This window comes from Temnothorax americanus, unplaced genomic scaffold, assembly GCF_048541705.1.
Source record: "Temnothorax americanus isolate GAGA-0224 unplaced genomic scaffold, ASM4854170v1 Scaffold5, whole genome shotgun sequence".
Taxonomy (NCBI): Eukaryota; Metazoa; Arthropoda; class Insecta; order Hymenoptera; family Formicidae; genus Temnothorax; species Temnothorax americanus.
In genome coordinates this window covers 7,645,462-7,671,849 of record NW_027509657.1, presented here as the reverse complement: position 1 = coordinate 7,671,849, position 26,388 = coordinate 7,645,462, and the positions used below count along the sequence as shown (strand labels likewise).

Genomic DNA, 26,388 nt, shown 5'->3' with positions numbered 1-26,388 from the left:
CACGTAGATAGATTTTGTCCTGTATCATTGAACCGTAATCCGGGCTACTAACGTTTCCTCTTACCCGCCCGCCGTGGAATACCGCCGATGAACCGTGGACCGTTCTCTCGTTACAGACGTAAGCCCGCACCTCATCTTCAAGAACGGAATGACGCCAACCCTCTGGCCACAGGATGTTCCCTTTCCTCCCGAAGAGGGTAAGGAGGAGGTGGCGTCGACATTCGGCGACACGGACACGCAGTCGGGCGCGTTCAGTCCGGCGCCGGACGCCAACTCCATCCACTATCCGGCATACTTCAAAGACCCAAAGGGCGGCAATCACGCGGTCTTTGGCGCGGGTGGTCCGAGCAGCTTCGGTGCCTTGCAGTACATCAAGCAGCAGGGTGGCATGAAGAGCTGTCTACCCGATGTGATACAGCACGGCCGCTCGGCTGGCATGCCGTTGTACGTGCGTTGTCCGATCTGTCAAAAAGAGTTCAAGCAGAAGTCCACGCTGCTGCAACACGGATGCATACACATCGAGTCGCGGCCGTATCCTTGCCCGGAGTGCGGCAAACGGTTCCGACAACAGTCCCACCTTACGCAGCATCTGCGCATCCACACGAACGAGAAGCCATACGGCTGCGTGTACTGTGGACGTAACTTCCGCCAGCGCACGATCCTCAATCAGCATGTGCGTATCCATACCGGTGAGAAGCCTTACAAGTGCCAGCAGTGCGGCAAGGATTTCCGTCAAAAGGCGATCCTGGACCAGCACACGCGCACTCACCAGGGCGACCGACCGTTCTGTTGTCCGATGCCCAACTGCAGGCGGCGTTTCGCCACCGAGCCCGAGGTGAAGAAGCACATCGACAACCACATGAACCCGCACGCGGCCAAAGTGCGCCGGAACTCGATCGGTGACACGAAGCCGCCCGGTACGCCCGCGGGCTTGGGTCCGGTTCCGGTGCCGCGCGGCCTTACGCCGACGGTCGTCAAGCCGGAGCTCTATTTTCCGCAGTGCTACGCGCCCGCGTTCAACCATCAGCCGCCGGTCTCGACCGCGCAATTCCCTGGCGCCCAGGCGAATGGCGTGTCCGTAACCGGCGAGTTCAAGCCACCGACCGGTCTGCCGCCGCAGTGACTAACCGTCCATCCTGCCGCCTACTAGCAAGCAGGAATCCCCGCGCTGAGGTTTCAGCGCTGTTTCGGTCCCGCCGGGTTGGAAGCCGACGCAACGTCGAACGCCATCGCCGTCGCCGCCGCCGCGTCTCGATGCGGCCAGCAGCCGATCCAGCAACACTACCCGTGACATTTATCATTGTGCATTTACTAGAGTCTCCTTTATTTTCGTCGTTTCACAACTCGCTCGCTCTTCTTGTTCCATCGCTGCTTAGCAGAATCTCGGAACACGCCCAGCTAGTCTTGAATTCGACGGTGAGAACGGTGTCGTCGTCGCGCATATACCACATAACGCGAATATCCGAGAAACATCGCGAAAACGTGCACTACCCGGTCGCTACGTCTCTGATTGACTGTCGGATAAAATTATCTTCGAAAGATAACCGCTTTTCTATCCCTCTCTGAATCGTAGCGCACCGGCTGTGATGTAAATAGAGAGATATAAATTTCGAGGATCGTTCGGGTACTTGTTTGACACGTGTCTTGGATTTTCGCGTTGTTAAGCAGGAAGATATGCGACCGGGTCTCCTGTGACATTCGTCGAATATGCTGTCACATTTGCTGAATGACGTCGCGGAAAGACGACAATCCCAGTTAGAATTGTCGCTACAGAGTAGCAAACGACGATTCGATTATACTTGCTCAGGTATTGGTCGATGACACTTCAACTCATAATAAGTTTGTGACATACATTTTCTTCTTTATTTTATGATGTACGGTACGCGATTGCGACGCAACGTTTATTACTTCCTCGCGACCGTCCGTTATTTTTCACTTTTCGTTAAATTAAATCGGTTTTTGAAGGATCCCAAATCAATGCTTCGTTATTGTTGACGCACACCGATGAGTCTAGTTAATTCGCTAGCACACGGAAATACCGATTCTCGCTGCGATCCACATCTCCAAGTCGTCGATCTCGCACGAAGGACAAGTGACGTGAGGGGGACGCAGAAAAGCTCGGAAAAGCGGCCGCCGCGCTCACCGTCGAGTTTCTCGCTAGCCAGACCAAGGTAAAGTAATCAACGAAGAGTCTCGTCTCTATTCCTCCGTACGTATTTTTTATAATTAATCGATTACGACGTACCTTCTCGCGTTTCTTTCGTGGACAAGCGAATAGCACGAGAGTTCGAGGCTTATCCCGCGAGACGTAGGCGAATTCAAAGAGATTGACAAAGAGAGTTGTCGCGAATCTTTCTGAATCCGCCTATCTTCTCCTCGCGGGATGCGAGGTGCACGCGCCGCCCGGGGCGCTACCGCTCACCGTTCGAAATGCCACGTATCGCCAAACGGGTTGAAGATGTTCGATTTCGACCAGACTAAAACGATTGTGATACAATATTTAACTTGCCTATGTTTTAAAAGTTTCGCGGGAGAGAAAGAGAAAAAGAAAGAGTGAGTGAGCGAGTAAGTGAGAGTGAGAACGAGAGATATATATATACATATTATATATATATATAGAGAAAGATATGTTGTGCTTCTTGAGAGGAGCGCTTACACGACCACGAGAAGAATACCTGTAAATATGTAAAGCCGTTCACTCCAAACAAAAGAAGAAGAGGAGGAGGAAGAACGAGGAGGAAAACAAACGACGGAGAAAGGTGAAGTATGCGAGCGCGTGCGAATGAGACTAGGTGTGAATGAGTCGAAAAAATAAAAAGTACGACGTGAGTGAGAGGGTAGGAGAAAAGACGACATAGGGGGTTGGGACGGGAAGGCGGGGGAGGGGAGATATGACGAGCCAGAAAGGAGAAAGATACGAGAAATTATAGGTAGAATTTACGAGAACGACGCATCCTCCCACTGTGCGCTGAGCCATAGCTTTCGGTAGATCGAGTCGTGAACGACGACGAAGATGATCCGCGATAGTACGAATAGGTTGAGAAACGGAAGAAGGGAGGGAAGGATGCGATTCTTGTATACTATAGTAATATTTGAATGTATATTTATACAGGTTATATTATATTCTAACTATATGACGATATTTTGAATCGGTTTTAAAATCAGATTGGTGCTGATAAAAGAAAACTAGGTAAGCGAGTACACGAAAAACAAGAGGAGGGAACGTGGAAGAAGGCTGAGACACAGTAGAAGTTAGCGTTTAAGTAGCGTAGACGATAGCGTAGCTCAAAGTAAAGAAAAGACTTTGAAGGACCGCGCTCGCACGGGGTCCGCTCACATCTCGAAGAATTATCATCGTCACTCTTTAAAGAAAAGTAGGGCGAAAAAAGGAAAGGAAAAGAAAAAGAAAAACAATTCGTGGCAATACTTAAATAAAGAGCAAAAATGAAAGAGGAGAGGGGGAAGAAGGCTTCGACGTATTAGAAAATAATCTTTTAAAATTTCTATATTAAGACGTGTGTGATCTCTCTAATTATTGTACATTACGTAATGAGTCTAAAACCTAGACGACGAGATGCGTTAGTATAATTACGATTACGTACGTATTAGGTGTTCTACAGTTAGTCTTTTGTCATTTAGAGACACAGAGATCTGAAGATGATAATTGCGCGGCCATATTCTCTGTGGCCTGTTCGTAGTGCCTCGGAATTGCTGCTCGCGGCAGTGATTTGACCGTATTTTTAGGAAGGTATATTATACTATATTGAGGAACCGCAATTATATTATACTCTCCAATATACAATATTGAAAATAAAGAAAAGGAAAGGGATGGGAGGGGGGGGGGAATCGCGTCGTGAGGCGTCGCGTTCATAAAACGACTCATTAAATTATTATGACGAAAGAAAATCTACTTATATATATCGCGAGGATGAAATGACGACGACGATATAATCGTGGTGGTTGTTCACTGTTGTTTTTGTTGTTCTTATTATTTTTACTTTCCTTTCTCTCGTTCATTACGTAAAACGCGAAAATATGAAGAAAAAGATGGCGAATAGGAAAATATTGAACGCCGGGAATGGCGGGGTCTCTTCCGGTAGCCGTTCGTAATATTTATGAGTATTATTATTAACGTTGAGATAATTTTAACACTTACCTACGTGCCCTTTTTAGGATATCTCTTTATCGTTCTTGCGGCAAAAAGAAGGAAAGCGCAAGCATGGCAAGCTTGCTAGACATTAACGCTCATTTAACTTGGGTCATACTCGAAACATCGATCCGTATGCCTTCGTATGTACACATGCGTCTGCAACAAAAATATTCTTCTTACGTTCCGCAGAAACTTTTTGCAATAGCATTTTGGATACGGTAAACGGTAAGGTCGTATAATCAAGCGCAGTGAACGATAACGTGAGATTGGGATGAAAATCATAAGTAACAAAATGGAGAGTAACTACACAATTCATGAGGCTTACTTTAAATACGAAGTCGCATTTAAAAAAACTTGCAGATTATCGACTACTTCTTTCTTGCTTTACGAGCTCTTTAATCGCCATAATAATTGTTTTACATACCAGTGTGGAACTTTAGCGTTTACCGTATTTAAAGTATCGTTAAAGCTCAATATTCGTTAAAAATTACAGCAGTCATTTACGCATAGACATCGAAAGCTCAGCATACGTCTCTCTTAGAACTCTTTGAGAACTTTGGTTCGTTCTCGTCGACAAAAATATAATTGAAAGAAAAATAGCTGTTTAATTTTTTTCATTTTTTTATTGCTATAAACTTGACACTGACCGCGCTATAATCGTTTCTCAATTGGAGATTTATCTCGATAATTTATTTTTGCTATAAACATCTGGTCTTATTTACATATTTCGCTCGTTATCAAAGACAGAATATTTGTATTGATCGGATAAATGTCAATGTCCGGGATATGTCTCCTCGTCTTTCACGAATAACATATTACAGTGATTTACATTATTATCAAAACAAGTAGACATCTGAATAAAAACTCGAACTATTTTACAGATAGCACAGTCATAAAACACATTTTTTAAATTACATTATCTTCTTTTTTTTATTTCCCGGGACAACTAATGTTTTACTTCTTAAAAGTCTTTAATCGTATCTATTTCGTATACATTTTGGCCGTAAACTAATTAAAGTTAATCTATTTTTCATACTTTATCTCTCTACGAGACAGAAAAAATTGAAAACAACTTATAGCTTAATTAACGAATGCGCAGCACTGCAATAATGCTCGCGACAAAATTTACAATCGCGAGCACTAATTTACAACGTAAATTAAAAATTAAAAATTTTAAATTAAATGAATAAAATAAAATAATTTTTGGCAGAAATTTGTGCTCAAAACTTTCTGTAATTTGTAATAATTTGTAATTAGTAGCCGGTTCTTGTACGCCCTTCTCCTTCGGTCCAATTTATGTCAAATTGGAGATCTCAACGACGGTCTCGTACAATTCGATCGGTAAAACTCGCCGCGGGGAACATTGCGCGCAAACCGTGCGGTAATGCTGAAAGAGCAGCGCGCGAGGTAGGGAGTTTTTCTCGAAAAAGTATAGACACCGCAATAAAAGGGAAAAGAAGCATGTTGACAACATTTCGAACTTATTCATGTGCACGGCCGATTGTACTTTAAAGAAATCCGTGATAACGAAAATAACTGATTATACAAAGATACACATACATGCACGTAAACATATTAACATAACAGGTCAAGCTTAGAGGAAAAAAAAGGGGGGAAAAGGGAGAGACACGCGCACACACGTTTCCCGACGTGATCTTTTTCTCTCTAACGAGTCAAAACATTATATATCGAAAAGCGAATTGGGTTTCATCGCGATTGAGAATCGCGTAAACCGAAAAATGCGAAATACGAAAAAGAAAATAATAACTGTTGTAGACAATGTGTAGATAAAAATAGATATTTGTTTTTTTTATATTATTATTATTACTACGAAGTACACTCGATACAATTATATCATTATATCTTATTATTACTATATTATTATTTTATTATTATTAATTATTACTATTATATATATATATATATAATTATTATATTATTATTAATTATTAAGTTTTATACGAGAGAGATATTGCGTATGGTGCATTTCTTTTAGTACCGTCACAGAGTTTTAATTACCTTTGTTTTTATTACGCTGTATCGACTGTACGAACTTCTCTCACTCTGTTTTCATATCCGACAAGAAATCTCTTTTTATATGCTACTATCGATATTAGTCGACTATTAGTGCTTATGCTTATTATATTCTAATCTCGCAGTCACAAAATCCGCCGTGTGATATAACAATACGTATATTCGAGTGTCGCGAATGAAGAAGCGATGTCGGATTGGTGTTTTTTTAATCTCTTTTATATATATATATATGTATTATATATATATAAATATTTTATATACATATTGCAAGATGTACTTTGCAAAGAGGAGGGGGAGGTCCAGAGTTGTTTTCTGTGGCCGAATGACAGGGACGTTACTTTGTACTTTAAGTTCCGCATACGCGCGAGACCGCAGGACTTCGTGGCGAGCTGTTGCGAGCAGGGATGAATTTATATGAGGAAATTAAATGCGACTTAAGACTGTTCGGAGGAAAACCACTGAATTAGATTGTAGGAGTATGTATTGATTTTTTGGAAAAAAGGAAAGAGAAAAGAGAGAAATACGAGATATATATTTTTTTGCTTCGGTTTGCTAAATATTATTAGCTTCAGACTGCGAAAAATCATCATCCTACCCGTGCCTACGAGCGAAACTGGTTCGGATGGTTAGACGACGACGTCGGAAGGTTGCGCGGTGCCATTTCGATTGACGGGAGAAAAGGAGGGAAGCAGAGAGAGAGAGAGAGAGAGATAAGAGGAGAGAGAGCAAGGCATACTTATTAAGTAGAATCGGCGATGTACTGTGATAACGACCGCTAACGACATACAACATCCGCTTAATTTCATTTAATCCTATGTCGAAATTACACATCAGCCAGCTTTCTCGAAGTTAGATATCACGATTGCCTTGCAAACGCCGCACTCTCTTTCTCCGTCGTCTCTTGCTTTCCTTCGAATCGCTAAGACGGAGGAGAATCACCGTCGCGGTGTCTATCGATCGATTTATTATTTTGCAACAACGGCCCTCGTCTATCACCTCGATACCAGCGTTTATCTCTTTTGTTCATTATTCGTCGTTTTTGTGAATGCGCAATAAAAACGCCGCGAGTCTAGTGTGATTCCACGTCTGGTTTAACAACAAGCTTTCATGGATTTTGAAGGTGTTTACGCAGGTCCACGAGTAATCCGTGAGAACTGGGCCTGGAGAACTTATCCAATCTTTTTTATCATAAAAAAAATAGAAACGGCCAGTTTTCCTTGCGCGTCCGTGTTGCGACAAGAATAGAATGCACGAACAAATTCCAGGATATCCAGCTCGCGACGAATTCCGCGGTAAACGCGCGATCGTGTATCCGTATACGTAAACGACAGAACAAGCGATCTTGTTTCTTTTCGGTTATTTTTTCTCCTTTTTTGTTTTTTCTTTTTATAGTCGGATATATGCTTTCAGAGACGTGTAGAAAAAGAGGCAACGCGCTTATCACAGGCTGCGTCACTCTCGTCGTTCACCGAATGCTCAACATAGATTAGGTGTAAGCTTTATACATATATAATATTACCTAATGATATATATATATATGTAAATTATTGTTTTCTCTTTCCCCTCGTAAGACTCAGGGTACGTGCTCTCAAACGGGCCGTACCCCGCCGACAGGGTGGCGCATCCGACGTTCCGTACATAATCATTCGTACTCATTTTGTTTTCAGAAGCTCCGCAAAAAAGCAGATGGATTAGAAGAAAACCGACAGAAACTCGTTCTATAAAGCTGCATATTTCTGTCCTGCAAGTCAGGGTTTAAAAATAAAGTTCAAGTTTTTTCGATTCTCTTTTGCTTTTAAATAAGATTAATTTAATATCGAAACTGGCGATACCTGCGCCGCCAGCGTCGAAAAAGTGAAAGGGACGTTTCTCTGATAATCATAATAATATTGAATGAGAGCGTTAGGAGGAGTATCTTAAAAATAAATTTTCACATTTGGACTTTGCGTCGCAATATCTCCGCTCGTAAGGCACGTAGCGGAATATTATGAGAGAAACCCCCCCCCCCTAATTGGACCCCAAGCTATCGATCAAGCCTACTTAGAACTTGATCCGTTCACTCGTTATCGAGATCTCAACATCTCGGGTACTCGCAACCCGTCGCGTCGCGTAAAAGAGTCACGGTCGGTCTCGCTCCGCGTGTACTTGGCGCGAGACACTACCGTGTCTCTTGATCCTTTAATCAGAATTAAGATACGTTATCCTTTATTTTGTTTCACATTACATACTCGATTATTTCGCTTTATTTTACAGAAAGAAGTAAAGCCTTCTTGTATCGGGAAAATAAACCTGCCAGTTTTTTTTTTTTTTTTTTTTTTTTTTTTTTTTATTAAAATCTTTTTTTACATTGTAGACAGAAAAATTTTACTAAATTTAATTCTACGTGACGTTGGTGCATCCAGTTTCGAAAGAATTACTTCGTGTCGCTCGTGCGGAATATAAAGTGGTGTTAATATAATAAGGATAGGAGGGAAAGAAATCAAAATTCTCCTTTTGATCTCAAATTTTAAATCCTTGAGAATTAGAAACTGAATTTTATAGAACGATTTTCCGACTATTTCTTTCAATCGGTCGATTTTTTGCAGGAGAGAGAGAGAGAAAGAGGGAGAGAGACGAATCTCCGAGAACGTTAATTTATGCGGACGGGAAAACAACGCGATGCGCGCGAAAGAAATACAAACGGGTGTGCCCGCATACGTTCCCTCGTATACATGAGATCTCGCTTTCAAAATTTAGCTTTAAAAGAAAAAAAAGGAAGAAAAAGCCCTCGAATGCGAACGCCGACGCAGGTGCAATACGTTTCACAGATGTGCATAAGTATACTTAGGATCGTGCCGTGATGCGTTGAACACGTTGGGAGGGAAGCACGCGAATTTGCAAATATTAAATGGCGTCGTTTAGCGCGTGCAGCATTGTACGTGCACCATATATGTCCAGTTACGAGCCGCAAATTGTTACGTTGCGTGCTCACGTAGATCCGTTAACACCGAAAACTTGCCTTATTCCGTAATACGAAAATTGCTTCCCCGCAAAAAGAGAAACGAATCAAAAAGAACCGATGGAAATGCACTTTTGATGACGAATTTTATGATATCTTTCATCTTTGAAATTAAACTTTATTTTTTGTTGTTTTAAAAATTCTTGATTTGTATTTCCTTCGATTTCTGTTCGTTCAGTTTATTTTTATGACGTGCAATTTGAACGAAGGTTAATTAATCTTTAACAGATATCGAAAAGAAATCGGCGGACGCTTGGGCGACGTTTTCAACGCAGATGTCGTGTCTTATTTATGTAGAATTATATATGTACACACACACGCGCACACGCATACACATACACATACACATACAGACTCGCCCGATCACAATTGTAAAAGAAACAGAGATCACGCGGCGCGCCAAACGCCGGGGTGATGCATATACCATTATTTACAAGTATATACGCGAGCAGCGAAATACTGCGCCAAGATCGACCTTACCTCGTTTTTCGTCGTTTAGCATGCAAATTTATTCGCGGCGCAACTTCCCTAATTATATTGCCGGTGGTATACCTCTTGATTCATGTTTGACGGTACGATAAATTGTTGAGAATGATGTTACGTTTTCGGCGAGGCTTTTTAGAGACAACGATGTTCTCCGTGGAAATATCAGCCATTAAGCAGCAGACATTAGGGAAACTATGAATATAATGCGCAGCGAAATTAAATGCTTTCTGCGTGCACGAAACATATATTTTATAACGCCACGTAAATATATTTTGTTAAAAGCGCCTTCCGTTTGGTTTGTTTTCGTTGCCCTTCTATCTTTAAGTTACGTAGTTAAGTTTTCGCGTTTGACGTAGAGATCTGTGTTACCGAAATACTCAGTTGTCAAAAAGTCTTCGGAGTAAGTATTAATTATAACGCTTTTTTGGTTTATCTTTTGTAACAGCCGATTTAACTTGATTTCTGTTCGCAATATGCAGCGATACATGTTATCATCAATCCTTTTGACTCAAATCATTGCTTTAGTAATTACGAAATTATGTTAAATCACAGAACCGCGAGTTCTGGCTCGAAGAGTTAATTCGGCTGGATCTTGGGCGCAGAGTTTTTCGCTGCAATGTTACGGCGGAACCAGGTTCCTAATAGTAATTTAGGGCGTGGGAAGAGTGAAAGAAATCAATTCGTCTCATATATTTTGTGACTGACGAGTGTCTCGGCGGCGCGGGTCCGATTCTGTTCGAACAGACAGTGTTCCCAAAGATATATCACCGTGTATATCGTACGTATCCTTTGTTCTTCTTTTCTTCGTTCTCCCGCTCTCCTCTGGCTTATTTCTCTCTGACACAGCTCCCAGCATCCCGCTCCGTTCCTACCGTGTATATTCCAGCCCACCAACTTCGTTAAATATATATACATATACACATATACATATACGTATATCGTATATGTATATATATATTTATAGTATATGTACACGTATATACATATTACATACGCGCGTATATATTATATTAATCAACAAGTGTGGTTGTTCGTCACGAAACGGCCCCGCGTCCATGCCCCGAGCGTGTTCTGTTTTTCATTTTTTTTCACCTTTTTTATACAAATAAAATATACAAATAATACCAGAACAGCGCACGTCTTCAAACACAACCTTCGTTACTTTCCGTTAAATTATCCTCGTGGTGTTTACCGAGACACATTATTTTACTCGTATTTAATTTTTCAAAATTTAACGTAATTTTATAATTTTTATTTCGAAAAATGCTTTCTATATATATATAGATATATGTATATATTATATATATATATATAAAAATATAAAAGAATTTTATATAATAGTAATATATTTTTCTGAAATAAGTTAAAGACGGGATTAAAGGAAGCTAAAGATTAAAGAATTTCGACATTAATATGAAGTAAAAGTGCATTGACTCAACTTCAAACTTGCATAACTTAAATGCACTTTCTGTTTCTTTGACATTTCGTCGTCAATTAGAAAGTAGCGCAATGAAAAACACAATGTCTCGGTAAACAGCGCTGCTATATGATTATTACTTTGTTTCAGCTGGCAATTATGTTGTTTTCTCTTCGGTCGCTTCTTATGCACGTTTACTTTAAAAATTGTCCAATTTTTTCGTCTGAATTCTTATAATTTTCATTTTTTTTTTGTTTCCACGGATGAAGCAGTGATTAAAGATGATATTTCTTTCTCGCGTCAATTCATAAATCTAAAGTATAATTATGCAACAAAATCTTAAAACGCAAACACTTAATATTTATAAATTACTACTTGCATATTTCCAAAATTCGTCTTACGTGAATAACAAAATTAAACCTTTTATTAACATCTGGATTAATATCATATAAACAAAACTACCTGAGCGACTGAAAACTATCGAAAATTTTTACCGGATTCTCTGCCGAAGCTTCCAGTGTCGCGAAATTTCAACGGCGCGATTCCAGGATCGGCTTTATCGGGTCTACGACGCGCGGAGAATAAATTTCAAGCATGGTCGTAAATTTGAGAGACCGACCGACCGACCGACCGACCAACCGACCAACCAACCAACCAACCAACCAACCAACCGTCGGAAACAGTCCGTTTCTCGCGCGGTGCAACCAGTTTTGCACAGGCACGTCAGATCACGGCTCCTTGTCAGAACCGCACTTGTCCGCGGCAACCTTGATTTGGATTATTTGTAACGAATTTTACAGAGCGCCGCTTATGATGTATGCATCTGTACGCGCGCGCGTTCTTATCCGCTAAACTTCATCAGAATCCAGCAGAACCATACGTTAAAATCTCGTTCGTGCGAACACAGAAGCCACTTGCTCTCGTTCGCGCGAGCACGGCTTCGAGTTTGCCAGTGGTTCTCGTTTTGACTAGTCGGCAAAAATAGAGAACTATAAATCGATATTTTTCAAAATTGAATTATAGAGACGCGTGAATTTATATACCTTTAAACGCGACGTAAATCTATTGTCGATAGTGTTTAAAATACACTAATATTCGACGAAAGAGAATGATCCGTTTGCAGAATATCCAGTTTCACTTGTTAAACCGTAAACATGCAAATACGCGACAATGTGCCGTCCATTATCCCCGGAAGACCGAGAGGTTTCCGTGTATATCTGAAGACGAGTAAGAGGAAGAGATGCGATATGTAAATTTGGCTCGTTCGTCAGTGCAGGGAATAACGTCGTCACTTTTGTCGGTTACTTTTTGCATTACTCTTCTTGCACGGCAGCGAAAACGGAGCGTTTAAGTAGTTACTCGAAGGGAAGCGAGAGGCGATCATCTGAAGCGTGCTTCAGTCTGGAGAACTGTTAAGCTATAATACGTTCGATCGATGCAAAAGTTTGAGCGGCCTATAAACACGAGAGAGAGAGAGAGAGAGAGAGAGAGAGAGAGAGAGAGAGAGAAGGGGGGAGGGAACGGAAAGAGATGGGGGAGAATGAGAGAGAGGAATACATTGCAGAGAGAGCAGAAAGCCGCGCGCTGTTTGAGAAACTCTGTCGTCTCTCTGCGTGGAAGCTGCCCGACTGCACTTGACTTTCCAACTTCACGACCACAGCCGCGGCACAAGTGAATCCCGCCCATACGAGGACTGTAAAAAGATCAAATTGAGATAGCCAAGAGAGCTCGCGCTATCAAAGGAAAGAAAGGCGAAGTGAAAAGTGTCGGAGTTATACGCGCGACTTTGCCTTTTACGACGAACAAATCGAGCAATTTAGGAAAATTACGCGATGAATAACTTTGAAAGAATCACGCGCGCCAAATAATTACGGGAGATAATTGCACCCGCGAAGGAGAATTAACCGAGTCTTGAGTGCCAATTTCCGACGAAATATATATACACATTTCCAAAGACAAGAGAAAACGATATTAACGAAATTAGTACAGCTCACGAAGGCGCTATCGGATTCTGCGTTTCTTATCGGGGCCTACGGTGCCCATCTTCGACGCTAATCGCTGAGCTCTTTGTAAAACGAGACACAGAGACGTCGGTCCGATGACACGGCACTGACGGCGAGAATCACGGCGATTCACAGCAATTTGATTCACGCTCGCATCTCGGCCAAGCAGCTAATGTAGTTATTGCCAAAAATGACGAGGAACGAGTTTACGCGGCTCACCGATCGGCGTACCATCTTAACCAGCCGCGTACACGCGGCGCCGAATCCGGTTAGACCGGTTCGGCGAGACGTTAGATTTTCGCGTGATCGCACTTTCGGTTTCTGAATATTGTGTCCTTGAATGAAGCCCCGCATCGCGTGGTGCCCGCGGTGATCGCGGAGTGTGTGATGCAAGAACGAATGCACCGAAAATTATTTTTAAAAAATAAAAGCGCAACCTGATATATATTTTATTTATCGCCACCGGGGCGGGATGGTAGATTTATTTTTCAGGAACGCGAATGATATATGCTGTTTTCGGGGCCGCTTTGTTGCGCGTACAAGGGGAACCAATTAAGAGTCTACTTTTGTTGTAAACTCAACTTTTAATAGTACAAGAGAAGCTCCCAAAATTCGCGAGTCAGCTATCGGACTTGTAAATGATTTTCGTCAAATATGCAAGCTCATTGATATGCACGCGTTTGTTACTGTTGTAATTACGAAATGTTTAACCTTTCTATATTCTCTTAAGAGATTAGTAAAATTACCGCTAGAGAAAATCAAGTTTCTTTGTTTGAAATGTATATCTTCTTCAATCGGATGATCGTATTATCGTATTTATTAACGTCAAAGAGTAGAATTCGTTTACGTATCGAAATACAAAACTTTTATATTCCACAAGAAAGAAAATTAAATTTAAAAAATTCTCGTTTGTAGCGTTAATTTTTGTGCGGGTTGAAATTGGGTGAGGCAAACGCAGAAAGGCTTCTAAGATAAGGTATGTCGGTATGTGGCTCGCAAACACGGATTAACAATTGTTGTACGGCGGATTGCCGTAGAGGAGCGACGAGTTGCAGCTCGTTGCATGGTCGGTGCGCGTCGCGCCACGCCGCGAAATGCAAGCAAGTAAGCAAAGCCGAAGGACAAGGAGCAGCCGGGTATCGGAACGGTGCGAAGAATGATGGATCATCATGCATGCCCGAAAACCCGTTGGGACTCGGCAGAGATGAAGAATGTTGACCGGAGAAGAGAGACAAGGAGTGAAAGAGAGAAAGAAAGAGAGAAGACCCCAGCCGGGCGGCGGCACGGCGAAGAGGCGATATCAGCGATCATGAAGTATGACTCCGACTGTTTTGAGCGTCCGTGCCCCGGCTCGACGGGAACGAGAGGAAATTATTATGCGCCGTAGAACTTCCGATCGAGCAGCCACTCGGTGCAACACGTCACGACGAGATAGATAATAGTTTTCATTTCGTGGGGGAAAACCCCGTTTATCCCGAGACTCTTTAAATTGATCTCGCGAGCCAATCAAATCTCATTTAAAGAAAAATGAAAATTATCGCTCGATAGAATTAGCGGGATCTGAAGCACTAGAGGTTTCGCGCGAAAAAGTCATCAGTGGTCAGTCCTAAAGACGGAGAAGGAGAGTTGGTAGACAATTTTTTTTATCAACGTTTAACTCATAAAATTATCATTTACAACTGTTTACTCTAGTCATTAAAATTCTTTCGGAAATGCATTCAGAACGAAGTCTCTGTAGATAACTGAATTAAATTCAACCTTTGACCAATTTGAAGTCGACGTTTTTGTAGCAAGATTGGATTATGAATTTTATCGTTCCACGTTCAAATCTGGTGAATTTATTTTACCGTGAATACCAAGAAATACATCTTACATCGGTTATTTCGCTTTCATGGTATTCAATCTGTGTAGAAAGTTATCTTCCAGAAGAGCTAGGCTCATCGACGACACCGAAATATCTGACCTCACCGAGATTACGACGATTCGAATCGCCTGGCGATAAACCACGCGCGTCGAATCACGAGGACGCTCTTAAAAGGCATTCCGCAAAATGACAATACGAAGTTCGCGTAGTTAAAGTCGAGACTTGGACGTCATCTCGCCGTCGCGCGAAAATACAGGCGGGAGCGAAGAGGACGAGAGAAGGCGAACGAGAATTAAAGAAAGAGAGAAAGAGCGAGAATTATGCGTTCGCTATATGGACCACGCGAGGCGAAAGTGAGACGGGGGGCAGAACCGCGATGGATGAGGAGAAGAGGCGCGCCAAGCTAGGGGGGAGCCAGGGGGATATCGCGAAGGAGAGAGACGAGATCCTCTCTCAGGTCCCCCCGGCTGCTCATAACTCGGTGCCGCGCGGTGGGAGAAACGCCCTTGACTCGGACTTGGTGGTTGGCGGGGGAGTGGGACCACGGCGCGGCCTTGAGGCGGCCCGTCTCGTTCCCCACGACCAGCGTTTCTCAATCTCGCGGTCTCGTCGGGGGTCTACCGGTCTACCGGCCGAACCAGCGACGCCACAAACTAAAACGTAAGAATGGTCATGGAAGCTATATTTCTATGAAAGGGATTTAGTCATGTACACGAGATAACACTGACAACTGGGACAGTCCGTCGTCCTTCCCTAAGGTCGGAGGATGGAGAGAAATGGCAAGAGGAAAAATACGTCGTGGTTTAACGACGTCTAATTTTTCAGCGGGAGGAGCTCAGTGGTCAAACGACGTAGAGATGAAGAGTGGTGCATGCAAGTCAAACCGAGATAAAGCTTTCCTCGTATCTCGCATCATTGTTTTCGTGGCGTTCTTGTATTTCTCGAGGTCACCGCGTCACGCTTCTTCTCGACGTAGTTGTGTCGCGAAGCGAGACGTTCTGGTTCTGGAAGACGTATGTACAGGTGGACGCGAGTGGCGAGTGGCGTTACGTAGGTCAAGTAAGCGAACGTACTCTGAAAGCGCAACCGAGAGCATTATCCTGCCCGTCGAGATAGCAATATGCTCTGGAGTATAAAAAATTTGTCCAATATGACACATGTGTTTTTCTTTTAAATTTGAATTTCAAAAATTAATATACTCTATTTAAACAAAATAATTCTAAAATGAAGATGCACCCAGGATCTTTTTCCCCTGAATTAGACATATTTCATCGGTAACATTTAGGGTTCAGGGTCCCGTATGCGACGAGGGCGTTCAGCGAGCGAGCCCAGCCGGTGTTGGGGAACCGCGTTAGTTGGCCGAAAACCTAATCACTGACGGATCGCCAGCCACGCGGGCATCTCTCGAAACGAGTCGGCGGGCAAAAGCGGGGTTCAAGGTTCATGAACTTGGCACGACGACCGTCGCGACGGCTCTTATGAGCGTGGCGCGGCCACGACAGAGGAGAGAGCCCTTCTCGCGGCTCTCTCTTTCTCTGGACTTCTCTTCCCTCGCGGTCCTCGCGGCCACGTGAACGAAATTCCTCTTCAACAAGAACGAGTGAAGGATCTTCGAAAAAAACATTCCGATGCGCGATTGCATCTACGGTGCATCGTTGGACCGTATACGCAACGCGACGTCAACCATCGCATAAATGATTGTGCTATCTCTCTTTTTCGAAGATAACAATGAAAAAATTTAGTTTAAAATCTCAACAGTTCGACCATAATTTTTTAAGAGAGAGAAATCATTTCAAGCTAAATGTGTGTGTGTCTGGTCATATACCATATTTAAGAAAAGCGTTGGCCCTGGAACATGAGTAGCCACTTTGACGCTAAAATCAGAAGATACGGAGATTCGCAGAATCGAAGAACCATAATACAGCATGTGTTCAACAGTAGTCGGCCCTCCACTATATCTACGAGAGTCAGTCGGTACATACGAATGCAATGAAATACCCGCGTTGCGGGTCTCGCGGATTTGCGCACGGGCCGGAAGGCGTGATCGAGGAAGTTGAGAACAAAACGCGTTTCGTCTGCCAGAAGCGTCTGCGAGTATCGTGGGATAGAGAGAGGAAAGAGGGACGAAGATATCACGAGAGAAAGAGAAAACCGACGAAGAACCGCGTAGAGAGAGAGAGAGAGAGAGAGAGAGAGAGAGAGAGAGAGAGACGCGAGATGCAAAGGAGAGGAAAGGAAGAAAGAAGCGGTCGAGACGATCAAAATTAGTGGCAAACCTCCCGATAGGGTTATAAAGCGCACGTTTTAAGTCTCGTGCTGTAGCAGTTTTTGTTATACAAAGCAGATAAATTGCCAAGAACAGATTTCCATCTATAAAAAATTCTTAATTATAAGAAATATGATTCACGCGTCCGATATTTTTATATCTCTTCTAAGTTCTATACTTATGTGTTTTCCTCTTCTGCGTTATTCGTAATTACATCGCACGCTGTACGTTCATCGATTACAGTAATATTGATTTTAAATTAACGAAGATCCTCGCAGATTTCCTGATCAATCTACCGCGCTTTAGGGCCCCATTAATGCTAAATCCGCTACTGATCGGAGGGATATACTGATCGAGAGATCCCACCGTCGCGCTCTGCGCTCTCCCTGCACCGTCGGCGTCGTCTCGCGCGGCTCGTATACACCTCACGGTGCACCGGTGCTCACCCTTTATACTTTATTTTGCCTCCGCGAAATACCAGCCGACAGTTACTCCCTCGAACGAAATAAAAGATACCTCTTTCCCTCCTCCCTTTCCTTCTCTCCCTCTCCATCTCCCTCTCTTTCTATCTCTTTCTCTCAGTCTCGCGGAAGAGAATCGCGCGTGCGGCTCCGGGGAAGTTCCTGGCAGGCCACTTGGCCTACTACTCCACTCCGCTCTCTTCGCTCGCGGACGAGCTACCGGGGCTTTTCTTTTTACGCGAGCCACTTCCTGCTCTCCGCGAACTTTGTTTTTCTTTCTTGTCCCTCCCTCGCCCTCCGTCCACGGTCCCCCTCGCGGTTCTTCCCCAGCTTCTTTCTTTCTTTTCCCCTTTTCTTGTTGCTCCACCCCGGGACCCGGTCACGGGGGATTATGCAACACATAACGGATAAATCTAAACAAGCACGACGAAATTTGCCGGGATCGGACTGCCCGGTCCGCTCTCTTTGAAGCGACGTCTCTCGTACGCACCACTCCTCGCATCGTTCAGCCGAAGAATGTCAGTGTCAGTTGATTGAGAAATTATATTTCCCACACAGAAACATGTCACCAATTATCATTTCTCCTTCATCAGTAAAGATATGTATATTGTAATCAATTTTAGAACGACATTTGAAATTGACAAAAATGGAAACTTGTACTTCCGAAGAATAGCAATAAGTACTTATCGAAAAGATTACAAGAATCGGACCAAAGAAGTTGTAGAGAATAAAAGGATCAGAGAGCCGCGCGCTAGCTATCGTACATCGAATATACATATACGTCGCGTTGCTATTAACAACTTTGCGATTGCTGGGCGATCTATGTATTGTAACCTGAGTCTTGGCGAGATGCTGTGTGCGTGAGGCGGCGATTACTACCGTCTAGCTGTTATTACGAGTCGGCGGGACGGGTCGGGGCCGGGGCCAGGGCCGGGGACGGGCAATGGCGAAGGACTGCTATGCAAAGGACTCTCGCTGGCGGCGGCGGCGGCTTTAGCATACTAGTAGATTAGTTCGCTAGGTCGCTGTAGTTTCGTCGTCTCACCCAATTCCGGACGGGATGAATAAACCAACGGCAACAGGTTAATCGCTCGCCCGGCGAAACGCGCCGCAAACGTTAATCGTTTTATTACTCCCCGTTACGCGCGTTTTACCGTATCTCGAAGTTCGCGGCGCGGGACGACGCGAAAATTGACACCGCGACGCATCGCGCCCGCCGGCGCGCTATTATTTTAATCGAGCGGCCCGCCGTTCCTTTGTCGTGCTCCGCCGGGGCCGCTGTTGTTTGTCAGAGCGTAAACAATTGGCGCATTGTGTGTTCGGGGGGCTGCGTTACTCGCAACATTGTTGCAAATTTAACGCGACATTTATATCGGTTCCGTTGTAATTCGACGCGGACGTGCCTACGGCGCGGCGGCGCTCCGCGATCGACGAGGTGTCTGATCTGTGGATTCGTATCGCAGATTCCCGATCTCTGGAGCATTCGGTCAAAGAACAGAACGTAACAGCGGAATGTAAAAATAGAAACCTGAGAGAATGAAATTTAAATTAATTTTTTCAATTCTTTAAGGGGAGTGTTGGGGTCTATATACACATCGCAGTTGCATTCAACCCTTTTTAGCTCCCGATTGCGTTGCATTAGATCATAATTATGCACCATTATGTTTTTCGCGAGGCGAGAGAGAAATTCCACCGATTTTTCCTATATTTTAGAAATGCAATAATGCAGCGTTTCAATTTTATAAAAGATTGTTATGGTGCGGCTGACGATGCAAGTGGGACCACCACTGCGCATTGTTTTTGCGGGTTACGCCGGTCGGCGTCGCGCATTTATGCATCGAAGCCAGTCCGACTGTTTACCCGTTTAAAAAAACGTAGATCCCTTTTTTTAATTATTTTTTTTTTAATCGTAGTAGCTACCTGCTACGCCAATGAAACACTCGCCGACCTTCGAATCGGAGTCTGACCGTTTTTGTGTATCGTGCCGGTAGCCCGAGCCGAGGAGGGGCTGCCTCCTCGAGGAGTGGAAATAAACCTGAGAGGAGGTACAGGACCCCTAAGAAAGGCTGGAGGGGAGATAGGTAGCGGCGAGAGAGCAGTCAGGGAGAAATGTGGTAGGAGAGTAACGACGTACTACAGAGTGATTCATAAGTTTGCTTGCATAGGCAATGTCTTTGGTTAGCTGCATGGACTGTAAAAATGTTAAAGCGAACGCGTAGCCGGGATGTTATTTTTTGTTAAAAGATAAATGTTTCCTTTAAACTCATCCCGAGCCTCACGACGAAGGTATACGGATATCGGTATTCCGAGAGTGCATCATCTATGACTGGTGCACATTCTGCGTTATTACACATGTATATATTCCTTTGTGATACTCTTCGATTTGTTATTGATTCGGTTACGCTAGCGCCTTTGGAATTACGAAAATTAATCAATTCCATGATTATACGTATACGATAATCGAGCGTTAACGACGCGTGCATCGGAGATGAAACAAAATGAATTATCGTACCGAGCGAAAATCAAAGCTCGCCTTGTGCCGCGAGGTACTTCTTCTTTATTTTTTTAATTTTTACACGCGGAATATCCGCGACTGTTGACTTGTTGAATTTCTTCGTGTAAGGCGGGCTCGTGATTCTTTAAAATGTCTTCAATACAAGAGTTACCTTACTTTCGATGAAAATAGGAAATTCTCTATCCTTTCTCATTTTATTCCATTTTATTTCTCTCTTACGAATTCATATAAACGCTTCTTTACCGATTCTCATAACTCGTAAATTACGAACGCTCGTTTGGTATACGCAAAGTTAGATACTACGTATGTGGATAATTTTGTAACGATTACAGAGAGTATATGTACGACAAAGAAATGTGATCAATCGATTAATACGTAGCGGTGTGCCGTAAGATCTTACGAACGTGGTTGTTCGATCCGCGCGATGGTCGCGGAGTCGGTACGCAAAAAGAATCCGGACGAGCGACAATTAACGAACAAAAAGTGAAATCTCGCACCACGTCCAATTCGTATAGGTGAAAACGAGCTGACGTGTCACGGCAATCAAAATATCTATATATACGTACATTCAGGAACTTAACGACGCCAAGCGGAAGTTAGGTGGAAAGAGTCGCGGTAAAACTTTCTTTACGTTCGAAATATCGCTACAATTATTACACAGGTATGCATATATACATATATAAATATACATATTAATATATAATAGATTATCGCACAGGTGCTCCGAACATTGCAGGCATCTTCCACGCTCTACCGAAGAATACGTAATTCAGTGTGACTTATAGAGATCAGAGAATATGAATAATAATAATAATATAGTAATAATATTAATAATAATATTATAATAATAACAGTAATAATATTTACATTTTAATGACCGTTTTCAAGTCGCTCCGACGTATCGATAAGACAATGCAAAGAAGTGACAATCCCAAAAGATGGTTTTCGAACAAGCCGGAAACAATTTTATCGACAAGATAACAGCGCGGCACCTCTTCGGTTCACCTTCATCCCAATCGATTTAGTTATCTTTCTTTGTATTTCCGTCAAGCGAAAATGTAATATTAGAGATTATAACGTGTATAATGTCGTGTCACGCTATCAGAAGCCGAAAACTTTTGGTCGGCTGTACATTTTTTCTTTCGATTCTTCTGACTGTAAATGCAATTGTAACGTTTGAACTTTAGTAACTCGTGCAAAAAATAACTAATCAATTCCAAATGGCTCGCCTCCACTTTGTACAATACATTGCGAGTACTTGATGACGAACGCGCGAAGATAAGGATTAGATCCACGCGAGCCGAGTGCAGTTCAGATCTGATTCTCTAATCTAATCGAATATTTAAACAAGTGATTCTCTTGTTGAACGTGTTGTATATTCTTACGTTGCCGCTTTGGTTCCTCTCCGCGAGGTAGAAGCTTCAGCTTCAGCTGTTTCCGAACTGATCTTAAATCGGTCTTTAACACGGATTGCTCGACTTTTCGACACGCCACAATGTTTTTCATCCTTTCTCGATAAGACGGTTTCCCTCGTGAGATTGCACGCGTTACGCGACACGTGTCACTTAATCAAAATGTTATACGTATTATATATACTATTAAGCAATTGCCGGACAAGAGCGGACGCGCTTGTACCACACATCGACTGATTAGAATTTCGTTTGACTGTCCATGCGAGCGCAAACGAGAAACTCTTTCCCAGCTTTACGTTGCGATCGTTGCATCTTTACCGGATGCTGGATGACGTTTCCGTATCTCGTGATTATGCGTTAGGAGAGACAGAGTGGTGCGTTAAAAGTGCGCGAGAACAAATGTTTATACTATATATAAATATAATAAATATATGCGCTATACGAGAGATGAGAGAGAGAAAGAGAGACGGTCAAGTATCGGGACACACGTGCGATAGTCGGGAATATTTAATTACACGACGTTATTACTACTATTTTCATATGCCGGATCAAGACGGAAAGATCCGCTCGTCCGGTGGTGTTATCCCGCGACTTTATCAATCGAAATTACATAATCAACATCGGTGGCGGTGCATTGACGCACGTGTGTCACAATACTGCGCGTATCGCTCTCGTGCGCGCGTTTCTCGGTATACGGTAAACGATTAAACAAATGGGAATCACTAGTGTGTGTATATAGAGGACCACGGGTTCCTTAATTTTACAATTCTTGAGAGAGAGAGAGAGAGAGAGAGAGCACATGCTCATAAAAAATAATTAATAATAATAAACGATAATTCACATTGCGCGTATCTCTCGTTGCGCGCCTAGTAGACTGCAACTAGTAGTCATTCGAAAGTCCGTACATCGTGTTTTGGGGGTACGAGCAGGAAGTGTATAGTGTTTAATTACAATACAAGAAGTCCATGCATCGACGGAAGCTTCTGCGTCGCTTTCCGGACAATTACTTTTGTGATTTATTCGTAATCGAAGGAGCATCTAAGGTATAGGTGCACCCGGTATCCGAAGATTTAAGAGATTAACACAGCCCGGCAAAGAAACCTTGAGTCAAAAGAAACTGATAGTGTCGGACGATAAGCTCGTATGTAGCGTAAACTCGTGAGCATAGCTTACAAGGCGTTCGGTAAAATAATAATCTTTTTAATTCCTTCTGTGTGGAATGAAGTATAACGATATAATCAAGTGCCCGATGTGGAATGGAGAGGAATTTACTCTAATAAAAGAATTAAGTCACTTAATTCCATCTGAAGGATTAAAATGAACGGAGAGAATTGATAAATTTTTAAACTTATCTCTCTGACAATTTTATATAGAATGAATCAGTTTCTTCGAATGTCTTCTTCTCGCGGGGAGAGCTTTAAAAATCGACGGTAGAACTGAAATCGAATAGCCGGGAGAAGCCATATCCCACCTTTCGCTCCTCGATAATTATATGAGTAATTGTCTTTTGTTTGACAGAAAAGCGATGCGAAGATCGGTCGCGTTGTACTCAGATATACTCCGCATACCTTGTTATTCAGCAGCAGTTGAACAGATGAATATGATTTATTGCAGAGAGCCGTAATACCACAAGTGAAACCGTTCTAAGTATATTTGTTATACACACATATTGTTACCATTGCCACATGAAAGCAATTATTAACTCCATAGCCTGGGCCATTGTTAGACGAACGAGAACTCGGGACTGTTTCTTGAAGTAGGATTGCAGCTGGGATTACTTTTTTAATATCACCGTAAAGTTCGCGTTTATGATTATTGCACCCTCTATAAAATGTAATAACTATTGTTTGGAGGGCAATTAAAAAGATCCAGGATTCGGAGACCTTGGGAACCGAATTTTAATAATCAGACTTTAATATTATTCTCCCAGCATAACGTGTCGCGTATTAATTTTCTTGAGAAATAATTTTTTAGATGAATTGATTTTCGAACAGAGTTATACTCTTCCCCACGATCTTGTTCTATAATATCATTTTTTGTCTGTCCGTTGTTTGTTTTTTAACGGCGCAGGCAATCCTACATCGAGGAAGAAAAGAGTTACAAGAAAGTGTGAGACAAGTTATCGTAATAGTCGCCGATTACTCCGTAACAATGGCAATGCCCATACGTATGAAGTCTATAATCGAAATGCTTTATATTTTTACACCGAACAAAGCAGTATATAACGTACAATAAAACAATAAAACATGTCCTTCCATACATGCAACCTCAAGATGACAAATGTTGAATTTTTATTTTTACAACAGCCCACTATCACTTCCGATATCTGAGCTATATTTGGGCGTATAATTATAGTTGAGACTATTAATTAGGATATTAAAGTCGGCTAGATTCATTTTAATCGACTCACAATTTTACGATTTCTACACGAATGATCGTCTACTGTAATATACGCATTATACGATACGTATACATATGTTAGTGATATTATACCGTGCGACGACGCGTTTTACGATCGTTAATAATCCCGCAGGAAAGGAAGATCTCGAAAGTGTTAATTTCTTCTCCGAAATTATGAAAACGAGCTGGCCTGTCCAAACAAATAGTTAGCGTTCCATTCGTCCGTTGTCGCAGCGTCCGATTGTACATTGACGCCAATCAACTCCGGCTATCCAGATTTATGCTGTTTCGATGCGAAGAAATCAAAAGGAAGGGAGAAAGAAGCAGATAGTACCAAAAGCGAATTGCGAACGCCGCCGCCGCACCGCGCCGCGTCGCGGCGTTTACCTTCACGACCGACACACATATTGTACATATGTATTTATTAAAAATGGTAGATATACGAATTCTCACACAAACACACACACACACACACACACACGCAAAATACATATGTATACATCTACGCAAAGGTTTCCACCGTACCGAATACTGTGTATGAAATATTTTTCTCTCCGACATTATCTTCTGGATTGTATGTATACGTATACGAGAAAAAGAAAGTTTATATCGACGTGATTCCGCGACAACCTTCGATATTACTATTTCGTGTAATAAATGTCGGATATAGAGCCGCGAATTGCGTTTCTCCGAGTAATCCCTGAATACGCGAGTTTCGACGTGGACAAACGAAAGCCACGTGGTCGAACATGTGATGGTTGCATAACTTTAGGCGCAATGCCGTTCTTTTCTTTGATCGAATTTTCGCGGAATTCAATCAAGCGTGCAAAATCAAAAGTCGCATCCTGCTGTCCAATTTCTGTCGACGAAAACTCCCGGCAAACGCGCCGAGAGACAAAAGTCAGCCAGTATCAGGTCGTTATGCGTGGTAAACATTTGCGTACACAACATGTCATTCCATCAGCAACGTCATCATTGTTATCAGCTGATCGAGTGTCCCGTCGGTTTCTCATCGACGGAACACTGTACGGTTTTTTATTATAGTCGCCATACTCGCCATCAAATTTAATTTTAACATTATTCTTCTGTACAGGCTGTGTTGAAGTCCCGCGATCTCTTTACGGTTACAAACTCCCCAAATCTGAATATGAAGTTTTATGAAATTATATGAAAAATTATTGACGTTACGAGTTAAGGAGAAAGTTACCTTCGAGCCCCCCCCCCCCCGACGATGTTTGATATAAATAAATTATAAAATCTCATCCTTTTTGATCGATTAACGAATTTTGTTTTGTCGATGTAATCTCAGGTGCAATTCGAGGCACGCCTACAGATTTTATATCGATGACGCAAATGGTTTCGATCAATTGAGAGCAGTATTGATGGAAAATCTTCTGGGAGGAGAAATGCGCGTGAGACATTTGATGCGGCCTACATATGCCAGGTTTGACATTGTAAGGCAGACACGACGAATCAAATTCACATTTTTTCCCCCCTTTTTTTTCCTTAAAGGGAACGTCTCTAATAATAAAAGACAGCCGCACTTAGTTGTACATACGTGAAAGTATACGTATCCGAAAGAAGGGAACTTGGATATTCTCGATTCGCCAAATCGCGACGGAATTTTCTTCAAGCGCGGAACGGGACGTCGCCAAATTGGGACTGCTTTTGGTGAAACGATAGGAAAGGAAAGATTCGATGTCGAATCTACAAGACGCGGGAGAACGAGAATGAGAATGAGGCTAATGACGCGATGCGTCGAGTCGAGCCTGAAATTAATAATCAAAATTGAACGACTGTTTGCGAAACACTTGTGATTAACTATTTTGTAAAACCAACCTACGGTACGTCCTTAGGTATATTATGTAACAAAATGTAGAAAGAAAAAAAAAGATAAATAAATCGAGGAAAATTCCCTTGTGAGAGAGCACGAATATAAAATAAAAAGACTTTTTGAACATTATCACCACACTCTCATCTGATGATAAAAAAAAAGAAGAAAGAAGAAAAGGATAAAAAAACCGCGAAGACATCAGTCTTTTTCGTTTCGATGTTTATCGTTACTCATTTTACGCGCGTCGAATCGTTGGGACTGTGTTCGTAATGTTATTAGTCGTTAGAAAATTCTTTATCATTAGTAGTCAAAAGAGAGAGAGAGAAAAAAACAAATGTTTACAGAAGAAAAGTTTACATACCACACGCTTACTGGAAAACATGTTTATAAAATGTATTTCAAGACGTCTTCATGCAAAGCTGGTGAATGTTTTACGTGTATTAAAATATTCTCTTTTAATCCTATTAAGACTTACAAAATATTATAGGTATTATACTTTACTTGTATATATACATATGTGATAAAAAAAATATATATATATATCTATA

At 42.4% G+C, this 26,388-nt stretch overlaps 1 protein-coding gene across 2 annotated transcripts in view; it reads left to right on the top strand.

The window, feature by feature from the left end:
- The window catches only part of LOC143903926 (uncharacterized), a 42,511-nt gene extending 16,123 nt beyond the window's left edge, over positions 1-26,388 (top strand). For both annotated transcript variants that reach the window (XM_077418001.1, XM_077418000.1), the window contains exon 3: positions 117-26,388. In XM_077418001.1, the coding sequence (XP_077274127.1) occupies positions 117-1,123 (1,007 nt within the window). In that variant the 3' untranslated portion in view covers positions 1,124-26,388. The remainder of the gene's footprint in view (positions 1-116) is intronic.